A 23,258-nucleotide genomic window follows, 5' to 3' on the forward strand; every position below is an offset into this window, starting at 1 on the left:
ACATCATGAAACAGGCTCAGCATTTATTTCCATTATGAAACTTTATCATTAAAAACAAACCATTGTTCTGCAGTCGTCCCAGGACTGTCGGTCAAACGTTCTCTCCACATGTTTAAGGCTGAGCTCACTTTATCGTCTGCCTGAAGGAGGAAAGCAGATGTTACTAAACATCACAATAAAACATATGAAATGGGTGCACATGAGGAACGTCTGCACTGTTAAAGCCATGCAAACATCTTCACACATGAAGCAGCAACACCTCTCAGTTTAGCAGCAGCTGGTAAAAGCCACAGTGATCCTGGAGCCTCCCTGAAGGACTCGTTCATCAGTAACTGTCAGGAGGACGATTAAACCTGCTGCACACGTCCTGTAGTTACACACTCGGGAGGAAAGACGACGTCCTCGCTCTGCAACATGATCTGTGTTTCATCCAGGACGCTCAAACACAGACTGGTTTCCAAATATTAGACGCACTGGTTCTTCATGCGTTTCTACCTGAGCACTCAGAGTCATTTCTACAACAGGCCTCCTTCACCTGCTGGTGCCTCTGTTTCTGTGTTTGGCTGTTTCCATCAGTGCCTGATGTTTGTGATCTTTGATCTGTTCTGAAGTCTCTCTTTGTGACACAAATGTTGTTTGGCTTCTTTTGCAAACAAGGCAAAAGAACTTTAATGGATTCATTTGCTGATCTTATTTTCTGATGCAAAGCCGTCCTTTCAACGCTTTAGAAAGAAAACCAAACAATGTTTTTAAAACTTTCCCAAAATGTAAAAGCTATTAAAACCATAAACTTCTGCTCCTTGATCATGTGATTCTTCTTCTAGACTGTCTGTAATTGTTATTGCTGATTGTCAATAAAGTTGTTTTTTATAAGTTATGTTGTAAAGGCAGCTTGTGGCGAGGGAGGAGGGGCGACTAAAAGCAGGTTCATATAGTGGGAAAGTCCTCAGGTCATGTGAGGATATTTACTGATGCGTCAACACTGTCAGATAAAAGAACGGCTGCTGCATTTGTTCTCCCACAAATAAGTTTGGTGATGAGTAAAAGAATTACAGATGATGTGGCAGTTTATACTGGGAGCTGGTATTGATGTTACTGGCTTGAACTGGGTGGAGGACGCACTAATATGGAGGTATGTGGTTTGCTGGGACTCTAGCAGCGTGCTAGTGAGCACAGGTGATATGTCTTCAGACTCTAGGCAACATATTGTTTTTGATATACTTCATTTACTGTATAGAATCAAACACAGAGGGATAGAAGTGGATTTCTTATGGCTCCCTGTGAATATCGGTGTTGATGCAATGAACAGGACGATAAGTTTAAAAAGGTGCAGCAAGAAGAAGTCGTGCAGGTTTGACTATAAAATACAGTGAAAGTGAGGTGAAGAGTATAATGAAGGTAAAGATGAAGGACGAGTGGCAGGCACACTGGGACAGAGACGGGAAAGGCAGATATTATTATACAGAAAACAGTCGTGTAGAAGAAGCTGCAGCAGAGACCAGGATGGAATCTGGAGAGTCAGAGTTGGTCACACAGGCTTGAATAGCACACTTAAAAAGGTAAACATGACACAGGAAGTGTGACTTCTGTGGACCAGAGGAGACGTTTGACGGGTTGTTAGCGTCGTCAGGATGCTGGATGGAAACGCTGTGCCTGATAGGATGATTACAGGCTGGACTTTGTCTTCCTGTTACAGATGGATCCAGGCCCTGGATGACTGCTGGACACACATGACCCACACTAGGCTGCCTTCATCCATCCTTTCCTCCTTCACTGAGACTCAGAGTCAGCATGTATGTATTTATCAGTGATTTGAATCCTTTCATTACAGAGTGAAGTTAAAGTAGACGTGTGAACATACTAATAAACACAAAGGGACACAACTACTACTGCATGATGGAAAGCTGAAGTATTACACAGCTTTATGAACCTCCTGTTATCCTGGTAGACGAGTACAGCAATAAATCTTTTACTTGAACATCTTCTGGCTCCAATAAGCTTTGAAATGTGACCATGAAGTTAGAGACACACTGACTGAAACCCACAGCTGTGACTGTGGATCACATCCACACACAGTGTAGCTGCTGTCTCTGTGTGAGCCTTTGCACTGCTGCTCGCAGCACCGTTATATCACTCAGCGCTCGCTGCTGTTATTGAATCCACTTTTTACTGTCCGTGCAATCAAGCTCCTCTGCAGAGCTAGAAAATATCTTCGAACCAGTTTATGTGTTAGGGGATCCTTTGCAGCTGTGACTGTTGCCTCTGTTTTTGTCCTTTGGTTCCTGGGAGCCTTTTACATTTCCATCAGCAACAAATATCTGAACAGGCTTTATTGTAGGAAATACAGGATTAAATAGTTGTCATTATTTATTAGATGTTGTTAAAGATGATCCGATGCTTGTTTAGTTTAATGCTGTGGCTTCAGTCAGCATCACTGTGCTGTATAGTTTTATTTTTCTGATCCTTCTGTTAAAGTTGCTGAATAAAAGCTGGTTGGTCTGCACCTCACCTCTGCCTCGAGCCTCCTTCTTTAAAGCAGCAGAGGCTCTTCATTCAGGTATCACAGCTCGAGTTGTTCTGCAGGAGACCCAGAGTACTGTCCTTGGTCCATAATGACATTAATCCTCAAAAATAGTTCTGGCATAATAATTGTGCACACAGTGTAAAACTGAAGAAGCTTCTCAGATGAAATGTCTTCAAGAAACTTAAAAAAGTCCAGACACTTTTGTTTCTGAGCTTCTTAATTCAATTCAATTTTATTTATATAAATCACAACAGCAGTCGCCTCAAGGCGCTTTATATTGTACAGTAGATCGCACAATTATAGATACAGAGAAAAACCCAACAATCATATGACCCCCTATGAGCAGCACTTTGGCGACAGTGGGAAGGAAAAACTCCCTTTTAACAGGAAGAAACCTCCAGCAGAACCAGGCTCAGGGAGGGGCGGGGCCATCTGCTGTGATTGGTTTGGGTGAGAGAAGGAAGACAGGATAAAGACATGCTGTGGAAGAGAGACAGATGAACCGCTGAGTGTTGTCCCGTCGAGGTGGCTCTTCTATGTTGTGCATTTATGGCACCAAACCACAAATGCAAAGGAAGAAAGGGTCGAGGCTGATTGGTGTATGTGCCCATGAGTATGAGTGTACACGGGTGTTTCTCTGTGTTAGTGACAGTCTGACAGAAGGCTGCATCCCTCAGCCTCATGTGGGCTGTGTAGCCCCTTTACAACTGCAGTGAGAGCTCAGACCTGTTTCTGGTGGGTGGTGGACTCCTCCAGGGCTTCCCCTGATTCCCCTTCTGCCACAGAAGACTGTGGCCTCAGAAACTCATATCTGCTTTTTGCAAATGAAGCGAACCTGTTGGCTTCATCAGCAGGGGCGGATCTAGAAGGGTGGCATGGGGTGGCAAGTGCCACCCTAAAATGATCCCTTGCCACCCCAAGTGCCACCCCAGTTTTGCATATGACAGTGTTGTTTATTAAAATAAGTTTAACAGTTTGAGCGTAGTTACAGGCAGCAGTGAATATAAATGCTAGAACTGGATATATTCCATAGTGTCCCCCCCTCCACATTAACAAATGGTTCAGCCCATAGCAGGACGGCTTTCTTCTTGTTTTCAGTAGCAAGTGATGCTTATGATTGTGCCAGAGCACATTTTGAACAACACCATGGGAATTTCTGATTTTACACAGGTGGGTGGATGTTACACTGTGGAAATGAAGGAAGGTGAGTGCTATTTTAAATGGTTGTAGAAAATGAAAAAACAGCAGGTGTATTGGCTGCATTTTTAGATAAATAGTTGTATCTGTTTACAAAATGTACAATTTATATTTGCATTTCAAGTTATAAACATTTACCCAACACGTCTGTGGTTTTTTTACAGTAAAAAATACTGCTAGGATTTTAGGTTCTTTGTGTGATTTCAGATCAGTAATAGTTACATTAATAGTAATAGTAATACTAATGCAGTATGTCAGTGAAAAAACAACTAAATTCAGTTGAGCTGAAAAGATACCAAACAAAGCAAGAGGAGGAAAAAATAAAATGAAACAATCTGAGGGTGAAATACAAACGTAAACTCAAAGGAGTCACAAATGTCCGGTTGTATTTCAGACCTCAGAGGGTGAATCCAACAAATCATGAAAAATGAGGTTTACATGTTTGTTCATGACAGTGCAGATTTCTGACATTTTGTGTCATTTAAGCTGCAACAATGTGACAGTTTTCTAACAAAAACAGTGAAACTTAAGTTAGACTTGTGTTTGTAAATGAAGCGCCCCATGTTGTGTAGCTTTCTGGAGTTTATACTTATTGGGCTACATATGTATTTAATATACAGGCTGTACAGTACATAACATCAAAACTCACATGTTTCATGTAACTAAAGTGTGTAATCATGTGGGTACAGACAATAATTAAGTTATAGACTATATTTATATGAAAAACGTGCATACTTACTGCATTTGAATCATTTTAACCACATGTAACCACCTGCATATGTGTTTGGGGGAAAAAGGCTTTGATTTTGCCACCCTAAGAAAATTTCTCTAGAGCCGCCCCTGACCATTTCACAGGATTTGCATTTAAAGATGCAACAAGACTAAAATGGTTAGGGTCAGGAGGTCAAAGGTCAGAGCTCCTGTGGGTCTGAGGGCGGCCTCACGCTGGAGAAGGATGAAGGAGTCTGACCTGAGCCAGTGTTTGACATGAACACATCAGCACTGCTGTCAGTGAGCCTAACGACAGCCGTTAGCATCATTTCAGTGTTTCAGTCATAAAAACACTTCCTGTCACTGTGGTGGTTACAGTGACATCATGCAGTTTGTGCTTTGACCTCCAGAGGGCGACAAATCAGCACAGACAGAGAGCTCCATTCAAACTTTGCTGCCATCAGGAATAATTCTTCAAATATAATCATCAGTGTTTGAGCAGTTATGATATCAGGGACAATCTAGACATGTGTGACAATACTGAACATGTCACATGACACACCTCAAACATCATGTGATCCACTCTCAGTCTGCACTTTCATTCATGACTTCAACAGGTTGAAATGAGCTTTGAAGAAACATCAGTTCAGTGCTGAAATATTTAAACGCTGCAGGAAGAAGAACAACAACAAAGTGATGACGGATGTTTGTGCTTCAAACAGGAAAACCAGCAGAAATAAATCACAGCCTGCCAGAGGTTTGGAGTTTCCGAGGTGCAACTGAACGCAGCACAGTGTTCCAATGCTCCTGATTGTCCTCAAACGTCTCTTTGGGTGTTTCCTTCCTGCTCAAAGTTTACGTTCACTTCCTGAACTTCGTGGAGTGGAGCTTGTTGTTGGTGTGTGAAGAAACTGTAAGTTTGCTTCGTTTCCTCCTTTAACAGTTTGTCTTTAGGAACTTTACTGTTTGTTCAGCTCGTGTTTGATTTCTTCACACAACAAACTGTGTGTGTTTGTATTTCCGGTCTCTCCATTAAAGTCAGTGTGTAATGTTTCCTGGCTAACATCAGCTGTGTGCAGCTTAGTTCAGCACAAATCTGCCGCTCCATAGTTCACGGTAACGGACTCACAGCTGGACCAACGAGGCCGAGTGTGTCCGCCACTCTGAGCTAGTTAGTGTTTGTGTACTTGTAGTTTGTACTTTGAGTTCAGTCAGAGCCCACAGAGGACGCAGCGTACGTGATGACGTCACAGCCCTTTACCTCCTTTACTGTCACTGTGATTAATATTTACACACGAGACACCTGCAGAGCTCTGACGCTAAGCTAGCACACAGCATGCTAACACTAAGCTAACACTAAGCTAAAGCTAAGCTAAAGCTAAGCTAACGCTAAGCTAACGCTAAGCTAACCTAGAACCCAGAGTGAGGTTAAAGCTGAGTAAACACTGACCCCAGACCAGCACTGTGATTTGATTTTGATTTTATTGATTAGCATTCAAATATCTCAGTGAAAACAGAACAAAAATCGACCATAAAGCAAGTAAGCATGAAACAAGGCTAATCAAAAGGTATTGGCTGAAGCATTTGCTTATTACGCCAACCCTTTTCACAAAATATCTTTTTGCATGCAGCTCCTGTACACAGGGCCTGAAGCAAATAAGAAAACAAAGCAAAAACCAAACAAACAAACAAGAAAAAAAAACTTTCCACCTTAGATAAGTAACTACATCAAAGCAAAAGAATCAAGAGGTTGTTTTTTTTTTTTTTTTTGCTCTTTTCATTCTTGATTTATATATTTTTCTAATACTCTATTTTTAAACATGTTTTTAAACAAGGAAAATGAACTACACCTTTTTAAATCCCTGTCATAACTATTCCACAGGTTACCTCCTCTAACAGAAACACATCTCTGCTTTATATTTGTCCTTATCTTGTTTTTTTTAAAGAAATCTCTTCCCCTTAAGTCATATTGACTCTCTCTGACTTTGAACAGCTTCTGAGTACTGGGGCAAAGCAAGTTATTTTGTGCTTTATACATTATCTGTGCCATTTTATATTCAACTAAATCATAAAATTTCAGGGTATTCAGATTAATAAACAAAATGTTAGTTGGTTCTATATAGTTTGATTGGTTTATAATTCTTATAGCTCTTTTTTGTAACTTGAAAATAGGAAGAGTGTTCGTTTTATATGCATTACCCCATATCTCCAGACAGTAAGTCATATATGGAAGCAACAGAGTACAATAAAGTGTGTATAATGATTTTTTGTTCAGGACATGCTTTGTTTTATAGAGAATAGCAATGGTTTTTGACATTTTTGTTTTCACATTGATAAAGTGAGCTGCTGCTGCTGCTGAACTTGAACAGGTAACAAAGTGATGAGCAGTCAGGCTGCAGGTTTCTACCTGTTCATGTTTCTACAGTAGAATCACTTTGAAGTGTCTTTGTGCTGTTTCATCTTTGATTTGTGTTCATAAACACTCAGAGAAACATCACGTGACCTCATCAGGATCTGTGTTGGTGTGTGGGGCTGTACCTCAGCTTTATGTTGTTACATGCTCATTTGTTCATTTTAACATCAAAGTAATGTTATGAGGAGTAATGAAGTAACGTACTCCATTACTTTTAATCAAAGTGTTCTGTGTAATATGTGTAATAATGACTGTTTTGAGTAATGACCAACACTGATCACAACAAAGAGGAAATGCCTCCAACATGCACAAACATTTGAGCCACAACATGCAGTTAATGTGCACAAATGTCTTTGATATGCTGCTCAGTGATGGTGGTGACTGTCAGAGCAGAGCTACTGAGAATCAATAAGTAATATCAATGATGGGATCAGAATCACTAAATTCTTCTCATCCCTGTCAGTATCATACATGTGCTGTATAATGTGATAAATGTAGAGGTGCTGGCTGTTCTCTCACTCTGCTGTTTAGCTGTAAAGGACGCCTCCCTGCCTTTGTCTCATTCATGACCTTTAATAGTCTCTTCTAACATGCAGAGATCTGTATGATCTGTTTCATAGAGTCTAACCAGCCTGTACAGGTAACAACAACAGTCACTGCATCACTGACACACAAACGTCATCTCTGTCAATAACAACATTCATACATGGAATAAAAACACATCAGTGGATCATTGCTGGAGCTGATGTTTGTGCTCCTGGTGCAAAGGCTCTCAGTTTCCTCCTTGAAATAACATCAGTGGTGGGTCAGCGACATGCTTTCTTTCCCTCTCAGGTTTAAATATCTGGGACTCTCCACCGTTTGGTTTTAGAGCTGAAGAAGCTTCTCTGATGAAACGTCTTCCAGAAACTTAAAGACGTCTCTTTTCTCTCCAAGCTCCTTAGATCACATGACCTGGATGACTGAACCTACAGACATATTGACCTGGTTTCTAGGTAGAGCTGGGCGATAGAACGATAACGATATGTATCGCGATATAACTTTTTCTCGATAGAAAAATTAAACTATCGCGATAGACCTCGCCGCTCTTGTCCTCTTAAAAAAAAAAAAAAAAAAAAAAAAAAAGGTCAGCCAATCCGAACCAATCACAGCCGCAGCGTCACGTCACGTGACTTGTTACGTACAGCACAAGTGTCAAGCCGCACATGTGTGTTTGTTTGGGAAGCAGCCAGCGCGTAATGGAGGAAATGAGTGTGCCGACTAGAAAAATCAACCGAGCGTGACCGAAGAGAAAACAGATGATGGTTCCAATGCCGGAGAGATTGTCGAACGGAAGAGCCATAGAAGTTCCGTAGTGTGAAGGTATTTCGGCTGTTTCAAGTCTGACAAAAAACAGAGTAGCGTGCACTGTAAATTGTGCCGAAAGCAAGTCTGGAAATACAATAAACTGGTGCATGCGTCACACTGTGCGCCACGTTATTGTTTCGGTGCAATGAATTTCTACAATACTGTTAATTCTACTCTCTGCAGTGTTTAAATGCTTACATATACACACAGTTACTGTCCCTCCACACATACGACTCGGTTCTGCTTCTATGCCCCAGCTTTGTTTACTTTTTCCCACCGAGGCTTCTAGACTTCTGATTGGCCAACATTTCTGCACGGTTAGGAATCTAGCGCCACCTGCTGCTTTGGCATGTTCATAGCAGCGTTTTCCTTCATTTCTGCCTTTATGTGTGGACGGGATTATTTTTTAAAACGAAAACGGAAAATCTCTGTTTTCAAAAATACCCGTGTACGTGTGGACGTAGCCTCAGTCTCTGACTGGAAGCGCTAATTCGTCATTCGGCTTTTGTCAGACTAAAGTAACTGTTAAAACTGTTTGAAAAGCTCAGCTATACAACAAGGAGAGATTGAGAATTTCCTTTTAGTTCTCAGTTTATTTGATATTGACAAAAGTTAGTCAGTTTTGTCTGTTCTTCTGTAAAACAAACTAAGATTTATTTTTAGAATTAATACTTTGTTTCTAAGTGGAATCGACAATTTAGTCTGTTTCGTTTGTTCTATTTTGAAACTTAAACGCTTTAGCGGCTGCCTTTTGTGTAGTTTGCAATATTTGCCTTTATTTATCTGAAAAAGTCTCATGTTCCTTAAGTAGATCTACCCTGTTGAACTTATTATGGGAAATAAATATTTAAATAAAAACAAGCTGCTGATTATTTCACATTTTACTTGTGAGCAACGGCACATTTAAATCTTACAAATATAGTTATTTGGCTTATATCGTGATAGATATCGTTATCGCCTGAAATGAAAAAAACATATCGTGATATGAAAAAATCTCATATCGCCCAGCTCTACTTTAAAGGTGATCGTTTAGGACTTCAGCAATAATACAGACAGCAATGTAGTTAGCAGTAAAACAGCTTTATTGGGAATTAACTTAAAAAACAAACAAACATCTGTCTCCTATTTTCTGTCACACAGGAAAGAAGCATCAATATCTGATGAGAAGACTTATTTATTTCTTTTTGGGGGTTTTTTCAACAGGAGAAGAATATCTAACAAGTTGATTTGTTCACATCTTAATTTTTAAGTGAAATGTGCATTTTGAGTTTATACACTCTTTATATAAGGCAACAGTTTCCTTTTGCAGTATTTTTGTGTGGAGTGTTTTTCTATTTCTTAACAAAAAGGGAACAAAGGTGTTTAAGTTCACCTAGGATGATTTGTCTTAACTTTCACATGGTCTTACTGAGGTGATGTGAATTGAAACATGCATTTTTTTTGGCGATGAGGGAGGAATGTGCTGGAAAAGTTTGAAAAGGGACCTTGAAAGTGCTTAAGAAGTGCTTGAATTTGACCCTGAAAAAGGCATATGAACCCTGATCATTATCATTAGCCTGTGTAAGTCCTGAGTGTCCTCCAGTTCAGTGTCTTTGTCAGTCCCACATGTGTCGTTTCTGTTCAGCTGGTCTTCCAGTCAGTCATCCATCTCAGGCTCTGTCATTCTGTCATAAACACCAGCCTTCACCACCTGTGAGGCCTGCGTTTGGGTCCTCTCTTCTCCACATCCACACTGCGATGCTGTGACATATACAGTACATAAAATCAAAATTCACGTTTTATGCAACTAAAGTGTTTCATTATGTAGGCTACAGAACATAATTCAGTTATAGACGATATATGAAACATGTATACTTACTGCATTTGAATCATTTAAACCATATGTGATATAAACACCTGCACGTGTGTTTGAAAAAACAAACGCTTTGATTTTGACACCCCAAGAAAATCTTCCTAGATCTGCACGTGTTCAGAGTAAGAGCCGAATAAACAGCAGCAGAAGCTGATTGATGAACAGCTGAATGACATATCAGCTGTAGCTGCAGCATCTGCACAGAGTTTGATTGGCTAACGCTGATTTGTTTGTTTTTTTAAACAGGACAGCAGAGAGAGAGAGGAGATGGAGAGTGCAGCAGATTGATGAGACAGTGAAGAAGAGGTGAGCATCTGACAGAGCAGAGCCAGTTTAAAGGAGCCTCACAAGCTCACACATGACAGCTTCATCAACATGGAGCTCTGAGTGTTTATTAAAGGATCATTGGACGCTCTGACACAGCTGACTGCAGCCTTTAGCTGTGAGCACACAGTGTCTCACATTTACATTCACTTCCCTGTCAAACTCAATAACTTTAAACAGCTGCTGTTATCAGGTGAAGATAGCAAAGCTTTCAGGGCTGAGCCCCAGTGTTTCAGGATAATGGCCCCAGAGACCACAGTCACATATGTGGGGAAGGATTTTAAGTTTAAAACTTCCTTTAAGCACTAACAGCAGAGACGCACAAAGTCGCAGACAGGGAACAAAGTATTTTAGGTTTGTATTGTCAGATTATTTAATCATTATACTGAACAAATATGTGAAAAAGTAAAAACCTCTATTATGATGAGGTTATCACTACATTCACATGTCGTCGATGTGTTCTTTCACACAGATCAGTTTCAGTGTGTGTGGCCCGTACACTAAACCATGACACAAATTCATATGATGTGACACCCAGACTGTGTTCACTGTTTCTTTTGGTAAAATCATCTTCTCGTGTTTTTGTAGAAAGATGATGGAAGAACCTAAAGAACAGCCAGCCAAAGCAGCTCCATCAGCAGGTAGGAGATCAGTGCTTTGTATGATGAGACGTATGGATGTATAGACTTCAGGCAGATTCTTTTTTGTAACTGTGACAAGTACATAAAATTCACGAGTTGTAACCTGTCCTAATCTTTGCCTTAATCTTTCTGTGGGACATTAATATAACATGAGAACTTCCAGTCTAAGGAGTTTGGCAGAGAAACAACTGGACTTTTTTGTACTTTGAACCCACATATGAGGTTAAAACGATGCCACCTTAAAATGAAACTGAAGAAATATTGAAACTGAAACAAATGTATTGAAAGTGAAATGATAGTGAAAAAACATAAATATAGAAATTTAAAGAAAAAACTCACTGTTCATGTGGTTTTCACACTTACATCGTTTTTTTCCACGTACAGTTATTTTTTCAGCTTCAATTAGTTGGCACTGCTTCGGCATCTGAGGGTGCGCTTGAGGGGCGGGGCTTCAGAGCCACATATATGAGCCACATATGTTTGCGCACATTATATTGCTGACCAGTGACTGTAGAAATCATGGACGACCTAATATCTGCAGCAGCCGCAGTCATGAAGAAACTTGCGTATCTCTGAACGGCACATAGAGCGGGGACGCTGAGAGGAGGTCCAGCGTTTACCGACTGTTTCAAACTGACAGACTCAGGTGTTCTTCAGTGTCTGCCTGACAGAAGGACCTGAGAGCCGCCACAATATTTTTGGTAAGTGAAAGGTGTTTGTAAGCTAATCTGTAGCTAACATCCTTAGCTAGCTAGCTAAGATGGGCACTCGGCTATCGGCAAAACTTGTTTTGTAAAGTTTGTTTAGCTAACCCGTGCAGGTGAACGAAATGAGCAGAAACGCACTGGGCTGCTCCGTCAGTAACTAACCACAGTTACTGTACTTTTATTATGAGTATTACACTGTAAGAGCAACAGGCTGCACTCTGCTGCAGCTCCTGTGCAGAGCTGATTATTCAATATGTGCAAACAGCAGCATGTTTTCACTCTTTTGCCACATCTGTAAGGATATTAACACATATTTTAAAAAAGGCTTGCACTTCAGTAACCCCTCATTAATCATTAATTACAGATTAAATAGCAAAGCCTAATATTTATGTACTCAAACCAAATACTTCTGCTTGGCAGCTTAAGTTAAAATGTGTGTTTCATTTTTCCTCGGATTACATTTTTAGCACTGACTCTGTGTATTGTTTTTACTAAGTTTGTTTCAAATATTCAGGTTAAATAAAACAGTCTGAATCATTCTTATTGAGGTAAGTTCACAAAGTTACATGTGCAGTACAGCTTACATCCTTTGAGAGGGAAAAAAGCATTAATATTTGTTATGATACCTCTGTATGTTGGTGACCACGGTGCAGCAGCAGACTGAACCAGGACTGAAACCTGCTCCGTCTGCTCATGTATGCAGATTCACATTCACAAAGCACCAACAACTCAAAGGTTAACATTATATTGGAAAATCTGTTGGTATATACGGCTTTAAGAAATAAACAGCTCGTATGTGAGCAGAGCTGAAGAACTAAAGAAATGTAAGAGAAGAACTTCAGATCCTGGGTGTGTGAGGACAGAAGGATCAGCTCTATTTCAGATTTGAGATAAACTTTATATTTCAGTTTGTGATGGTTCAGTTCTCTTTGTGATTACAGGAGCTGCCCTCAGATTCAGACCTCAGCACCACCCAGTGACAGCAGACAGATCATCCAACATGTTCACATGTTAACTGCAGAATGAACTGATGCAAACAGTACAAAGGTTAAAGCACCACATGTGCTGTAGTGAAAGCTGCAGCTGTTTTATTGATAAAAACAAAGTCAAAAGGATTAATCACCCCTGTATCATATGAATGTTGGGTTTTTCTCTGTATCTGTTATTGTACGATCTACTGTACAATATAAAGCACCTTCAGGTGACTGTTGTTGTGATTTGGCGCTATATGAATAAAATTGAATTAAATTGAAATGTAACTGTGTCACTATATATCAGCATTAACAGGACCTCAGCTTGGTGTTTCACAAAGCTGCTGATCTCAGACCTGCACAGCTTCCGTTTTAAACACTGAATGTACTCAGCTGCATGAAGAGCACGTTTGAGTTTCTCTGACACAATTAAATAAAAACTGATGAAGGTCAAAGGTCGTCACTTGTATGTCGAACTACAGACTTGTCATCTGGAATTCTTTCACAGTTTTTTATTTTTGCCAATAGTGTGTTATTTACCATTAAGTGATTCAGAGTCATTTATACCAGAGTAACCATAGAGGATCATATATTTTTAAGTATATAACTATCCACAGGACTGAATATAATATCTCTAAGTAAAAGTCCAGAGACTCTGAGGATTATCCAAGTACTTATAACATTACACAAAGCAAAGCTCAAAAAGCTGCTGGCCCTGATGCATTACAGGGCATGCTTGCCCCCCACACTGGATCCTCACCAATTTGTCTATCAAATCAATGGAGTACAGAGGATGCTGTATCCACAGCTCTTCACTGTGTACTCTCACACCTGGACAACAAGAGTACTCATGCAAAAATACTGTTAGTTGACTTCAGCTCAGCATTCAGTACAGTTCTTCCCTCCAAGCTGATCACCAAACGTGTGGATCTTGGACTCAACAACTCCATCTGTACCTGGATCATGGCTCATGGACTTTCTGACCAACAGACCTCAGCATGTTAGGTCAGGCCATAACAGCTCTACCACTGTCACACTCACACTGGCACTCCACAGGGCTGTGTGCTGAGCCCGTTCCTCTATGACTGCAGACCTTAGTATGCATCCAACTCCATCCTTGGACGGGTCTCCAGCTTCAAGTTCTTGGGGATCCACATCTCTGAGAATCTGTCCTGGTCAACTAACACCTCCAGCCTGGTCAAGAAGGCCCATCAGGGCCTCTTTTTCTTTAGGATACTGAAGAAGAATCAACTTCCACCGCTGTGTGATAGAGAGCATCCTGACCAACTGTGTCACAGTCTGGTGTGGGAACTGCTCTGCTGCTGACCGCAAGGCACTGCAGCGCCCAACACATCACAGGGATTCCACTTCCTGGCATTGAGGATGTCCGCAAGAAGAGATGTCTACGCCGAGTATGCATCATTCTCGGACTCCTCTCATACTGCCAATAAACTCTTCCAGCTCCTCCTCCCCTCCAGGAGGTGCTACAGGAGCCTTCAGACTAAAACCAGCAGGTTTAGGAACAGCTTCTTCCCCACAGCTGTTACCCTACTGAACTCAGTCCCCGCTGAGCCTTTCCATCCACACTCACCTAACCCTTCTACACTCCTCCTCCCAGTGACCATGATCCTTTCATTATCAACATTCACCACGTTGGTTACTGCTGTAGTTTTAGGACACTGACATGGTGTAGTCTCTGTTATAGTGTGTACACTGTTATAGTCTGTTCAGAGAGCTACGCTTCCACTACTGTAGATATTTTCATAGCACTCTGTAGATCTGTTTACCTCACAGTGCTTCATCTTTATATATGTATATTTGTTCATAGTATACCTGTATACTTGCCCGTCTGTATAGCAATACAGATCATCTGTGTATCGGTTACAATATTATTTTTCAGTTTCAATATTTTCTTCAGTTTCATTTTAAGCTGGCATAATTTTAACCCCACACATCCTAAAATTCAGTATTTGTTGATGAGATGATGAAGTGTTAATTCAACAAAGTTAGAATATTTTTCACATGATTTCAACTGAGAAGCATGTTTATGTCTCTTTCTTGTTTCTGTAGAGGAGGAGCTTGCCAGGGTGCGGTCAGCCTTTGTCTGGAGGGTAACAACAGAAATCCTCACACAGCTGCTTGAGGCCCTCGTATGTGACACTGTCTTAAATGAGTTGGAGAAAGAATCGATACTGGAGAAGAACCTAGCCAGAGCAGATAAGGCACGCAGCTTCATCGACACAGTGAGGAAAAAAGGAGACAAAGCATGCAAGATAACAATCAAACATCTTCAGATCAAAGATCCTTCTCTTTTCTCTCAGCTACGTTTATACTCTGATCCATCTGCTCAACAAGGTGAGGTCATGTATCATATACCATGAATAAAAATGGTCACCTTGCAGTTTGTTGAGATGTGAAAGTGAAACCTCAGAATTCACTGTAAGAAAAAGGAGAGGGCAAGAACGTCATTCTACGACGAATGTTTGGATTTGTTACATGCCTGCAAATGTATTTTCTAAACTACATGGACATCATAAACCTGTGAAACTACTTAGATCTAATGTGAGCTGTATTTAATTAAACACAAGTGTTCTTTACTTTTAAAAACCATGCAAACTGATTGCCTTAAAGAAGAAAAGCATGAGTCATTTGACTTAAATGCCACATTTTTATATAATCAAGTTCAAGTTCAAATTTTATTCATCACCTGCAGTGTCAGGTTGCCCTGGAGTGGAATGAACCCGCCCCCCGACCATACACACACAACACAGACATCACATGGGGATACAAGTCAGAGAACGTTGCATTATAGAAAAAACACTGAAATCTACACTACAATGGGAAAGTACAAGGGGAAAAAAGAGACCTCTGCTCATGCTGGGCTATAGAGGACAGCATGAGAACAGGAAACAAAAAAACTCCTCTGCACAGAAAGCACATAAATGTCCACAGTACAACATTATAGAGCACGTGACCAACAACAAGGTTGGTTAGGGGATAAGGAGTAATCCCAGGCAACACAGCAGCCGTCCTGCCACTGCGCCGACTCTCCAGCGTGGGCCCAGACCCGCCTCGTGTTCCCAGGAGGCAACAAGCATCGAAGGCATTGGAAGGGGAGGGGGGATGTGTGAGTGCTTATCAGTGTAAATGTATGTGTGTGCGTGTCCATAGTTCAGCTGAGACAGTGTCCTCCGCCCTATCAGGCTAAGTAAACAGTCTACCAGCCAACCCAGGTGGCCTTGCATGGAATGGGAAGGAACAGACTCAACACAGTCGTTATCAGGGTGTTTTTGTTCAGCTCAGGCCTTGAGCCCACAGCTGGCGCCGAAGGGGTAGCCGCATTATATGATTTGTGATTTTTCTTTTACAAACAACTCATGAGAATTTCAAGCTGTTTTTAACACTCCGACACCGACACTGGTCTCTCAATCTCCCGCTGGATAGCTGCGAGCCTCTCAATTATGTTATTTACCTTCAATTCTGTGGTCTTTTCAGGCTTTTGCTCACAGAGCAGATTCTGAGACTTCACGACCGCAGCCAACTGATCCGCGATGTAATCCAGCTTCCGCCCCAAGGTGTTGTTCCGAGTGGATTCTTCCTTGATGTAATCCAATATACACTCAGAGGTGTTATTCTGAGCCTTCACTGCAGCCGTTAGCGCCTCCAAGCTCTTAACCATGCTGCATTCACTGAGCCCTTTCTGAGAAGCCGCACCTCGTCCCATCCTTTCAATCCCAGCGGGCAGCCTTGTGGGGGTTTGAACAGCCGGTTCCGCTTTCTTAATTCTCCGATAAACCAGGGCCAAGCCAGCTCCGATCAGCAAGAACCCTGTTATCATGGTTCCGAATAGGTACATATCTTCAGCGTCCTCGATCGACAGTCCCGCCAGGCACACGATCCTCCATGTCTGCCACTCGTCCATCGTGTATCCGGCAGGGAAAGTCCCTCCAGGGCACTCGGGCTCTCCCGAGCCCAGACAACTCGTTGAGAAAAGGGTGTCAATAGCATTCAGAGACCAGTTGATCAAATCCATAATTCTCTTTTAGGTTTTTAGACACAGACTGTGAGAGAGTGTTGCAGGGAAGTGAAATACACATGAGACAAGACAAAGACACAAGAGGCTAAGCAGGGAAGATAAGGGGAAGGAGAAGAGGAGAAAAGTGCGACTGCCTTCGCCAAGAGCCAAACGAGAAGGAACATGTTTAGTGTGGCCAGAAAGGATTTACATTATCTTTCGCCATTGTAATTTACGACAAGAATTAAATGTGAATTACTGAATCTCTCTCAGATGCTTATTTAAATAACATAGCAGTGTTGTTATTTTTGGTGACAAAGTTTGGAGAAGAGGCACAGAAAGCAGAAACCTGTTTAGCCTGCACATGTTGGCATCAGGTACATATGAAAAGCTGCAAAGCAATACAGATGTGTAGGTTCAAAACATTTAATGTGGCTGTTTTCAGGAATTACATTTAGGAATTCCTGTAGCCCCTTTTTTCTGGTTTTCTGGTAGAATAAGTATATTAAAAACTAAAACGTATGATAGGCTCAACAAAGGACAAAGTACGTCACATAGCTCCTTCAGACCAGATTTGTATTTTTCCTTCTTTTTTCCTTTTTTTGATTCAGATGCTCTTCAGAAGTGTCAGCCTAAACTTAAGTCTAAGCTGAAGAAGAAGTTCCAGCGTGTGTTTGAGGGCATCGCTAAAGCAGGAAACCCAACCCTTCTGAATCAGATCTACACAGAGCTCTACATCACAGAGGGAGGGACTGCAGAGGTCAATGATGAACATGAGGTCAGACAGATTGAAACAGCATCCAGGAAACCAGACGGACCAGAAACAACCATCAGACAAGAAGACATCTTTAAAGACACACCTGGAAGAGATGAACCAATCAGATCAGTGCTGACAAAGGGAGTGGCTGGCATTGGGAAAACAGTCTTAACACAGAAATACAGCCTGGACTGGGCTGAAGACAAAGCCAACCAGGACATCCAGTTCATATTTCCATTCACTTTCAGAGAGCTGAATGTGCTGAAAGAGGAAAAGTTCAGCTTGGTGGGACTTGTTCATCACTTCTTTACTGAAACCAAAGAAGCAGGAATCTGCAGCTTTGAAGACTTCCAGGTTGTGTTCATCTTTGATGGTCTGGATGAGTGTCGACTTCCTCTGGACTTCCACAAAACTGTGACTGATGTTACGATGCCCACCACAGTTGATGTACTTCTCACAAGCCTGATCAGGGGGAATCTTCTTCCCTCTGCTCACGTCTGGATAACCACACGACCTGCAGCAGCAGACCAGATCCCCCCTGAGTATGTTCACAGGGTGACAGAGGTCAGGGGGTTCACTGACCCACAGAAGGAGGAGTACTTTAGGAACCGATTCAGAGAGAAGGAGCAGGCCAGCAGGATCATCTCCCACATCAAGACATCTCGAAGCCTCCACATCATGTGCCACATCCCAGTCTTCTGCTGGATCACTACTACAGTTCTGGAGCGTGTCCTGAAAACCAGAGAGGGAGGACAACTGCCCAAGACCCTGACTGAGATGTACATCCACTTCCTGGTGGTTCAGGCCAAAGTGAAGAAGGTCAAGTATGATGGAGGACCTGCAACAGATCCACACTGGAGCCCAGAGAGCAAGAAGATGATTGAGTCTCTGGGAAAACTGGCTTTTGATCAGCTGCAGAAAGGAAACCTGATCTTCTATGAATCAGACCTGACAGAGTGTGGCATTGATATCAGAGCAGCCTCAGTGTACTCAGGAGTGTTCACACAGATCTTTAAAGAGGAAAGTGGACTGTACCAGGACAAGGTGTTCTGCTTCATCCATCTGAGTGTTCAGGAGTTTCTGGCTGCTCTTCATGTCCATCTGACCTTCATCAACTCTGGACTCAATCTGCTGGAAGAACAACAGACAACCTCCAAGAAGTCTGAAACAAGAGAATCTGCAGAGAAACACTTCTACCAGAATGCTGTGGACAAGGCCTTGCAGAGTCCAAATGGACACCTGGACTTGTTCCTCCGCTTCCTCCTGGGTCTTTCCCTGCAGACCAATCAGACTCTCCTACGAGGTCTGCTGACACAGACAGGAAGTTGCTCACAAACCAATCAGGAAACAGTCGAGTATATCAAGAAGAAGCTCAGTAAGAATCTGTCTGCAGAGAAAAGCATCAATCTGTTCCACTGTCTAAATGAACTGAATGATCGTTCTCTAGTGGAGGAGATCCAACAGTCCCTGAGATCAGGAAGTCTCTCCACAGATAAACTGTCTTCTGCTCAGTGGTCAGCTCTGGTCTTCATCTTACTGTCATCAGAAGAAGATCTGGATGTGTTTGACCTGAAGAAATACTCTGCTTCAGAGGAGGCTCTTCGGAGGCTGCTGCCAGTGGTCAAAGCCTCCAACAAAGCTCTGTGAGTAAACTCATCGCTTCATTCTTAAAATCATGGGAAATAAATCAGAGGTGCTCAGTTCAACGAACACTGCCTTTTAAGAAAAATTAAAAATAGCACTTAGTCAAATATGATACTTTAAATATTTCTCTCCAGCAGGACATGTCAGCATTTCTGAAATATTTTTGTCTTCAACTCGAATCAAAGCACAATCCAGATCCAGCCTATAAGAACATGAGCTCTGATCCTTCAGCCCCTCTGACAGGTTTATTATCCTCAAGTTGTTCACTTGTCTCCAACAACCAGGAGTCTAGCTCTGTTTTTTAAAGCAAATACTTGAGCTTCCAGACTGCACCTACATCGTTTTCAGATGTTCTTATTTTAAGGTCTGGTTTGTGTCTCATCTTTATTGCAATCCCCCATGTCTCTCTGTTTTTCAAATATAAATCTGTTACCTCGGTGTGGCCAGAACAACATAGTGAACCCAAAATACAGACAAAGGTGAAGGAACTGAATATTACTAGACGTGAAGGCTTTATTTACACACAGGAACTTGACACTTGGAATTTTTTAACATGAACTGTGAACTATGGCGGAAGTCAAGCACTTGAAGCTGTGAGCATGAAGTGGGCTCTGTGGTAGGTTTCCGGAAATGGGTCTTGGTTGATGGTAATCTGAGTCACTGTAACAGAGGTAGAGCAGCATCAGAAAGATCACTGGTGGAGGTTACAGTAAGTGAACGAGGTTATCTTCAATGTCTTATTTGGGGTTTCTGTAGCTCAGGAGGTAAAGCTGGTCTGATCTGACCTACTGATCAGAAGGTTGGTGGTTCGATCCCTGGCTCCTCCAGTCTGCATGTCAAGTATCCTTGGGCAAGATACTAACCCCAACTTGCTCTCCGATGCATCCATCAGAGTATGAATGTGCGTGAATGTACTTAGAAAGCACTAAGTTCAGATAAAGTGTTTGTGAGAATGGGTGTGATTGGGTGGATGTGGCATGTTGTATAGAGCGCTTTGAGTACTCCGGGAGAGTAGAAAAACGCTATATAAGAATCAGTCCATTTACCATTTACTTGTCAGCAGTCGGAAAGCAACTTGGGGAAGGCAGGTGGTGAGGTCTGGGTGAGTACTTGTTAGCTTTGAATCCAGGCAAAGTGGTCCAGTAAGTCTAAGAGACGAAAGGCATTAATGTGGCTGTGAGTGAATCAAGAAGACCAGCATCCAGGAAAACGTGACTGAACTGCAAGGGTGAGTAGATGATCCGAGGATTAGGAGGTTAGCAGAGTTATTGGGAGTGCTGATGTTATATTCAGCCTAGTAGATTACTGTCAGGTGTGGACAATGGACAGGCTGACCAGGCTTCACCCAAAGGCAGAAACCAGAGTCTAGTGGGAAACCACCGCCGCTCACACAGACCATGACAGCAGCATGACCCCCCCCCCAAAGCATTCTCTTTCACTTGGCATCATTTACCTCTCCCTTCTCCAATTTCTGATGTGTCCACCTTTGCAATGATAACTGTGATCAGGGTGAACCAAAAAGGTGCCGTGGTGAACAGATACTTAAGTTTGGTGAATGCAGTTTCAGCTTTGGGGGACCAGATGCATGCTGAGACTTGAGTGGTGCAGCTACCTGACTATAGTTTAAAATGAACAGTCTATAAAAATTTGCTATTCCCAAAACCCATTGGAGATGCTTCTTGAATCTACAATGGGTACAAGGGGTAGGCCACTCTGTTAAAGCTTTCACATTTGCCAGATCCGTCTTCACCTGCCCCCGTGCCAAAATGTAACTGAAAAAAGTTATTGATGAGGAATGGAATTCACACTTTTTTGCTTTGACATAAGGTTTATTCTCCAGCAAACGTTGGAAAAATAGCATGGACATGAGACTGATGTTCCTCGCAGGTTTTGGGAAAAATGAGGATATCATCCAGATACACCAATACAAACCTGTCAAGGAATTCCCGGAGGACATCGTTAACTAATCTTGAAACATTGCGGGAGCATTAGTTAACCCAGGCGGCATGACCAAATACTCGTAGTCCCCCAATGGCATGTTTAAAACGGTCTTCCACTTGTCTCCCTGATTGATCTGGAAAAAGTGGTAAGCGTTGCGGAGGTGGGGTTTTGTAAACCCTGTGGCGCTGTGAAATGGCCTGAAAGCAGAGCTAATGAGGTAATAGGTACTTATTCTTGATGGTAATATCACTGAGGCCCCTGAAGTAAATGCATGGCCAGAGAGAGCCATCCTTTTTCCCCACAAAAAAGAAGTTCCAACTTGAGATGACAATCGTTGGATTATGCCTGCACCGAGGGATTCCTTAATGTACTTTTCCATAGCCGCACACTCAGGTCTAAGCAGGTTATACAGCCAGCTAGAAGGCCGGGTGGAGCCAGAGAGTAGTTCTATGGTGCTGTCCTGTGGTTTGTGAGGTGGCAGTGAAAGCGCTTTACTTTTGCTAAATACTTCCTGAAGATCATGACATTTGGTGGGGACAGAGGAGAGATCTAAAACAGTCTCAGTGTTGGTTGATGGTTCCACAGGTTCCGGTGGACGGGCAGAAACAAGGCAATTTGAATGACAGAACAGACTCTAACTGATTACCCTCTGACCTGACCAGTCTAAGTGGGGGTTATGTAATTCTAGCCAAGGAAACCCGAGTATGAGTGGTTTGTGAGGTGCATGAAAAGCAAAAAAGGTAAGTGTTTTCTTGTGATTGCCAGGGGTGACAGGCTCTGTGCGCTGAGTTATGTGAGGGGACACTCGGTTATTTAATGACTTAGTGGGAATGGGCGGATTAAGGGCGCATAGAGGGATGTTTAACTGTCTCGCTAACTCAGACTCCATGAGGTTCTAATTGAACAAGAGCCTGAAAGGTCTGGTTAACTAGAACAGAGAGTTGGAGTTGCAATCTGGGTTTTTATGTTTGTGTGAGTATCCTCCACCCTTATCCCTGAACTTTCCAGTGGGCAGACCCTGGTGTGGAATCGAAAACAGACAGGTTCATCACGAGAAGCAAGCTGATCTTTCATGGTTTGATTTAATGACTGAAAAACATACAGCGGACGGTGGTTAGCACTGTTGCCGCACAGCAAGAAGGTCCTGAGCAAAAGTCTTTACAAACTCAACCAGGAAATCATCATGCGAGCAGAAAGAAAGAGGATGAGCAGATAGGTAAGCAAGAGAAACCCGCCAGCGTCCCAGGTTTCCAGAGAAGGTTCAGGTTCTAGGTGCCTGAAATGGGATGTAATTCAATTCAATTCAATTTTATTTATATAGCGCCAAATCACAACAGTCACCTCAATGCGCTTTATATTGTACAGTAGATCGTACAGTAATAGATACAGAGAAAAACCCAACAATCATATGACCCCCTATGAGCAAACACTTTGGCGACAGTGGGAAGGAAAAACTCCCTTTTAACAGGAAGAAATTTTTGGTGTCAAAGTCAAAGCACAGATCCACCCAGTCTCTGTATTTCAGCTTATTTCCTTTATACACACATTTAACAGGAACAGTTTCAGACAGCTAGTGTTTACCTGACATTACCTGCGTACCTCACAGTTTGCAGGTAATGGGCATAATAATTACTGAACAGAGACATCCTGCTGTGAACTTTGTTGCTGTGGATCTAAAATGTAAAAATACATCTGAGAAGATTTCTAATCATGATTTTATGAGCCCCCAAAGTTTGATTCTGTTCATCTGGACGTAGCGCTCTCAGCGGGAGAAACATTTTGTCACTCATCAAGATGACTTCTTCAGGCTCAGCTGACTGCAGCTTTCCCCAATCTTATAAAGAGTACATCTGCATAATGACTCAAACCTAATGGTCAAGGAACTGACCTCCCAGCCTTATTGTTCCTTCAGTGGGCTGGTTTCAGTCATTATGCAAATGTACTTTTTATAGGGTTGGAAACCAGAAGTCAGCTGAGACTGACGAAGTCACCTGGATGAGTGACGAAATGTTTCTCCCACTGAAAGCGCTACGTCCAGATGAACAGAATCAACTTTTGGGATTTACTAACCTGGATGATTGAGCATGGATCAAGACGGGTTTTTATGAGGTATACAGTTTCTTATAATTTCTAAACCAGAAGGTTGAGGAGATGGAGCTCATGATAACTGGCTACTGCCCTTCAGCGTGCTTTATGAAATCATCCAATCAAAAT

At 42.1% G+C, this 23,258-nt stretch overlaps 1 protein-coding gene across 3 annotated transcripts in view; it reads left to right on the plus strand.

Annotated features, from left to right (window-relative positions):
- Positions 1–5,301: 5,301 nt before the first annotated feature.
- Positions 5,302–23,258, plus strand: part of LOC309702201 (protein NLRC3-like) — a 143,472-nt gene continuing 125,515 nt past the window's right edge. For 2 of the 3 annotated variants that reach the window (XM_082526711.1, XM_082526712.1), the window contains exon 1: positions 5,302–5,345. Coding sequence is in view for 1 of the 3 variants with exons in the window: in XM_082526713.1 (XP_082382839.1) it covers positions 10,961–11,009; positions 14,758–15,042; positions 17,314–19,102 (2,123 nt within the window). In the remaining 2 variants the exon portion in view is untranslated. Of the gene's footprint in view, positions 5,346–10,290; positions 10,351–10,956; positions 11,010–14,757; positions 15,043–17,313; positions 19,103–23,258 lie in introns of all 3 variants that reach the window. The other variant, XM_082526713.1, reaches the window with a different exon arrangement.

Source organism: Aulonocara stuartgranti, assembly GCF_965226115.1.
Source record: "Aulonocara stuartgranti genome assembly, chromosome: 3".
In the NCBI taxonomy this organism is placed as follows: domain Eukaryota; kingdom Metazoa; phylum Chordata; class Actinopteri; order Cichliformes; family Cichlidae; genus Aulonocara; species Aulonocara stuartgranti.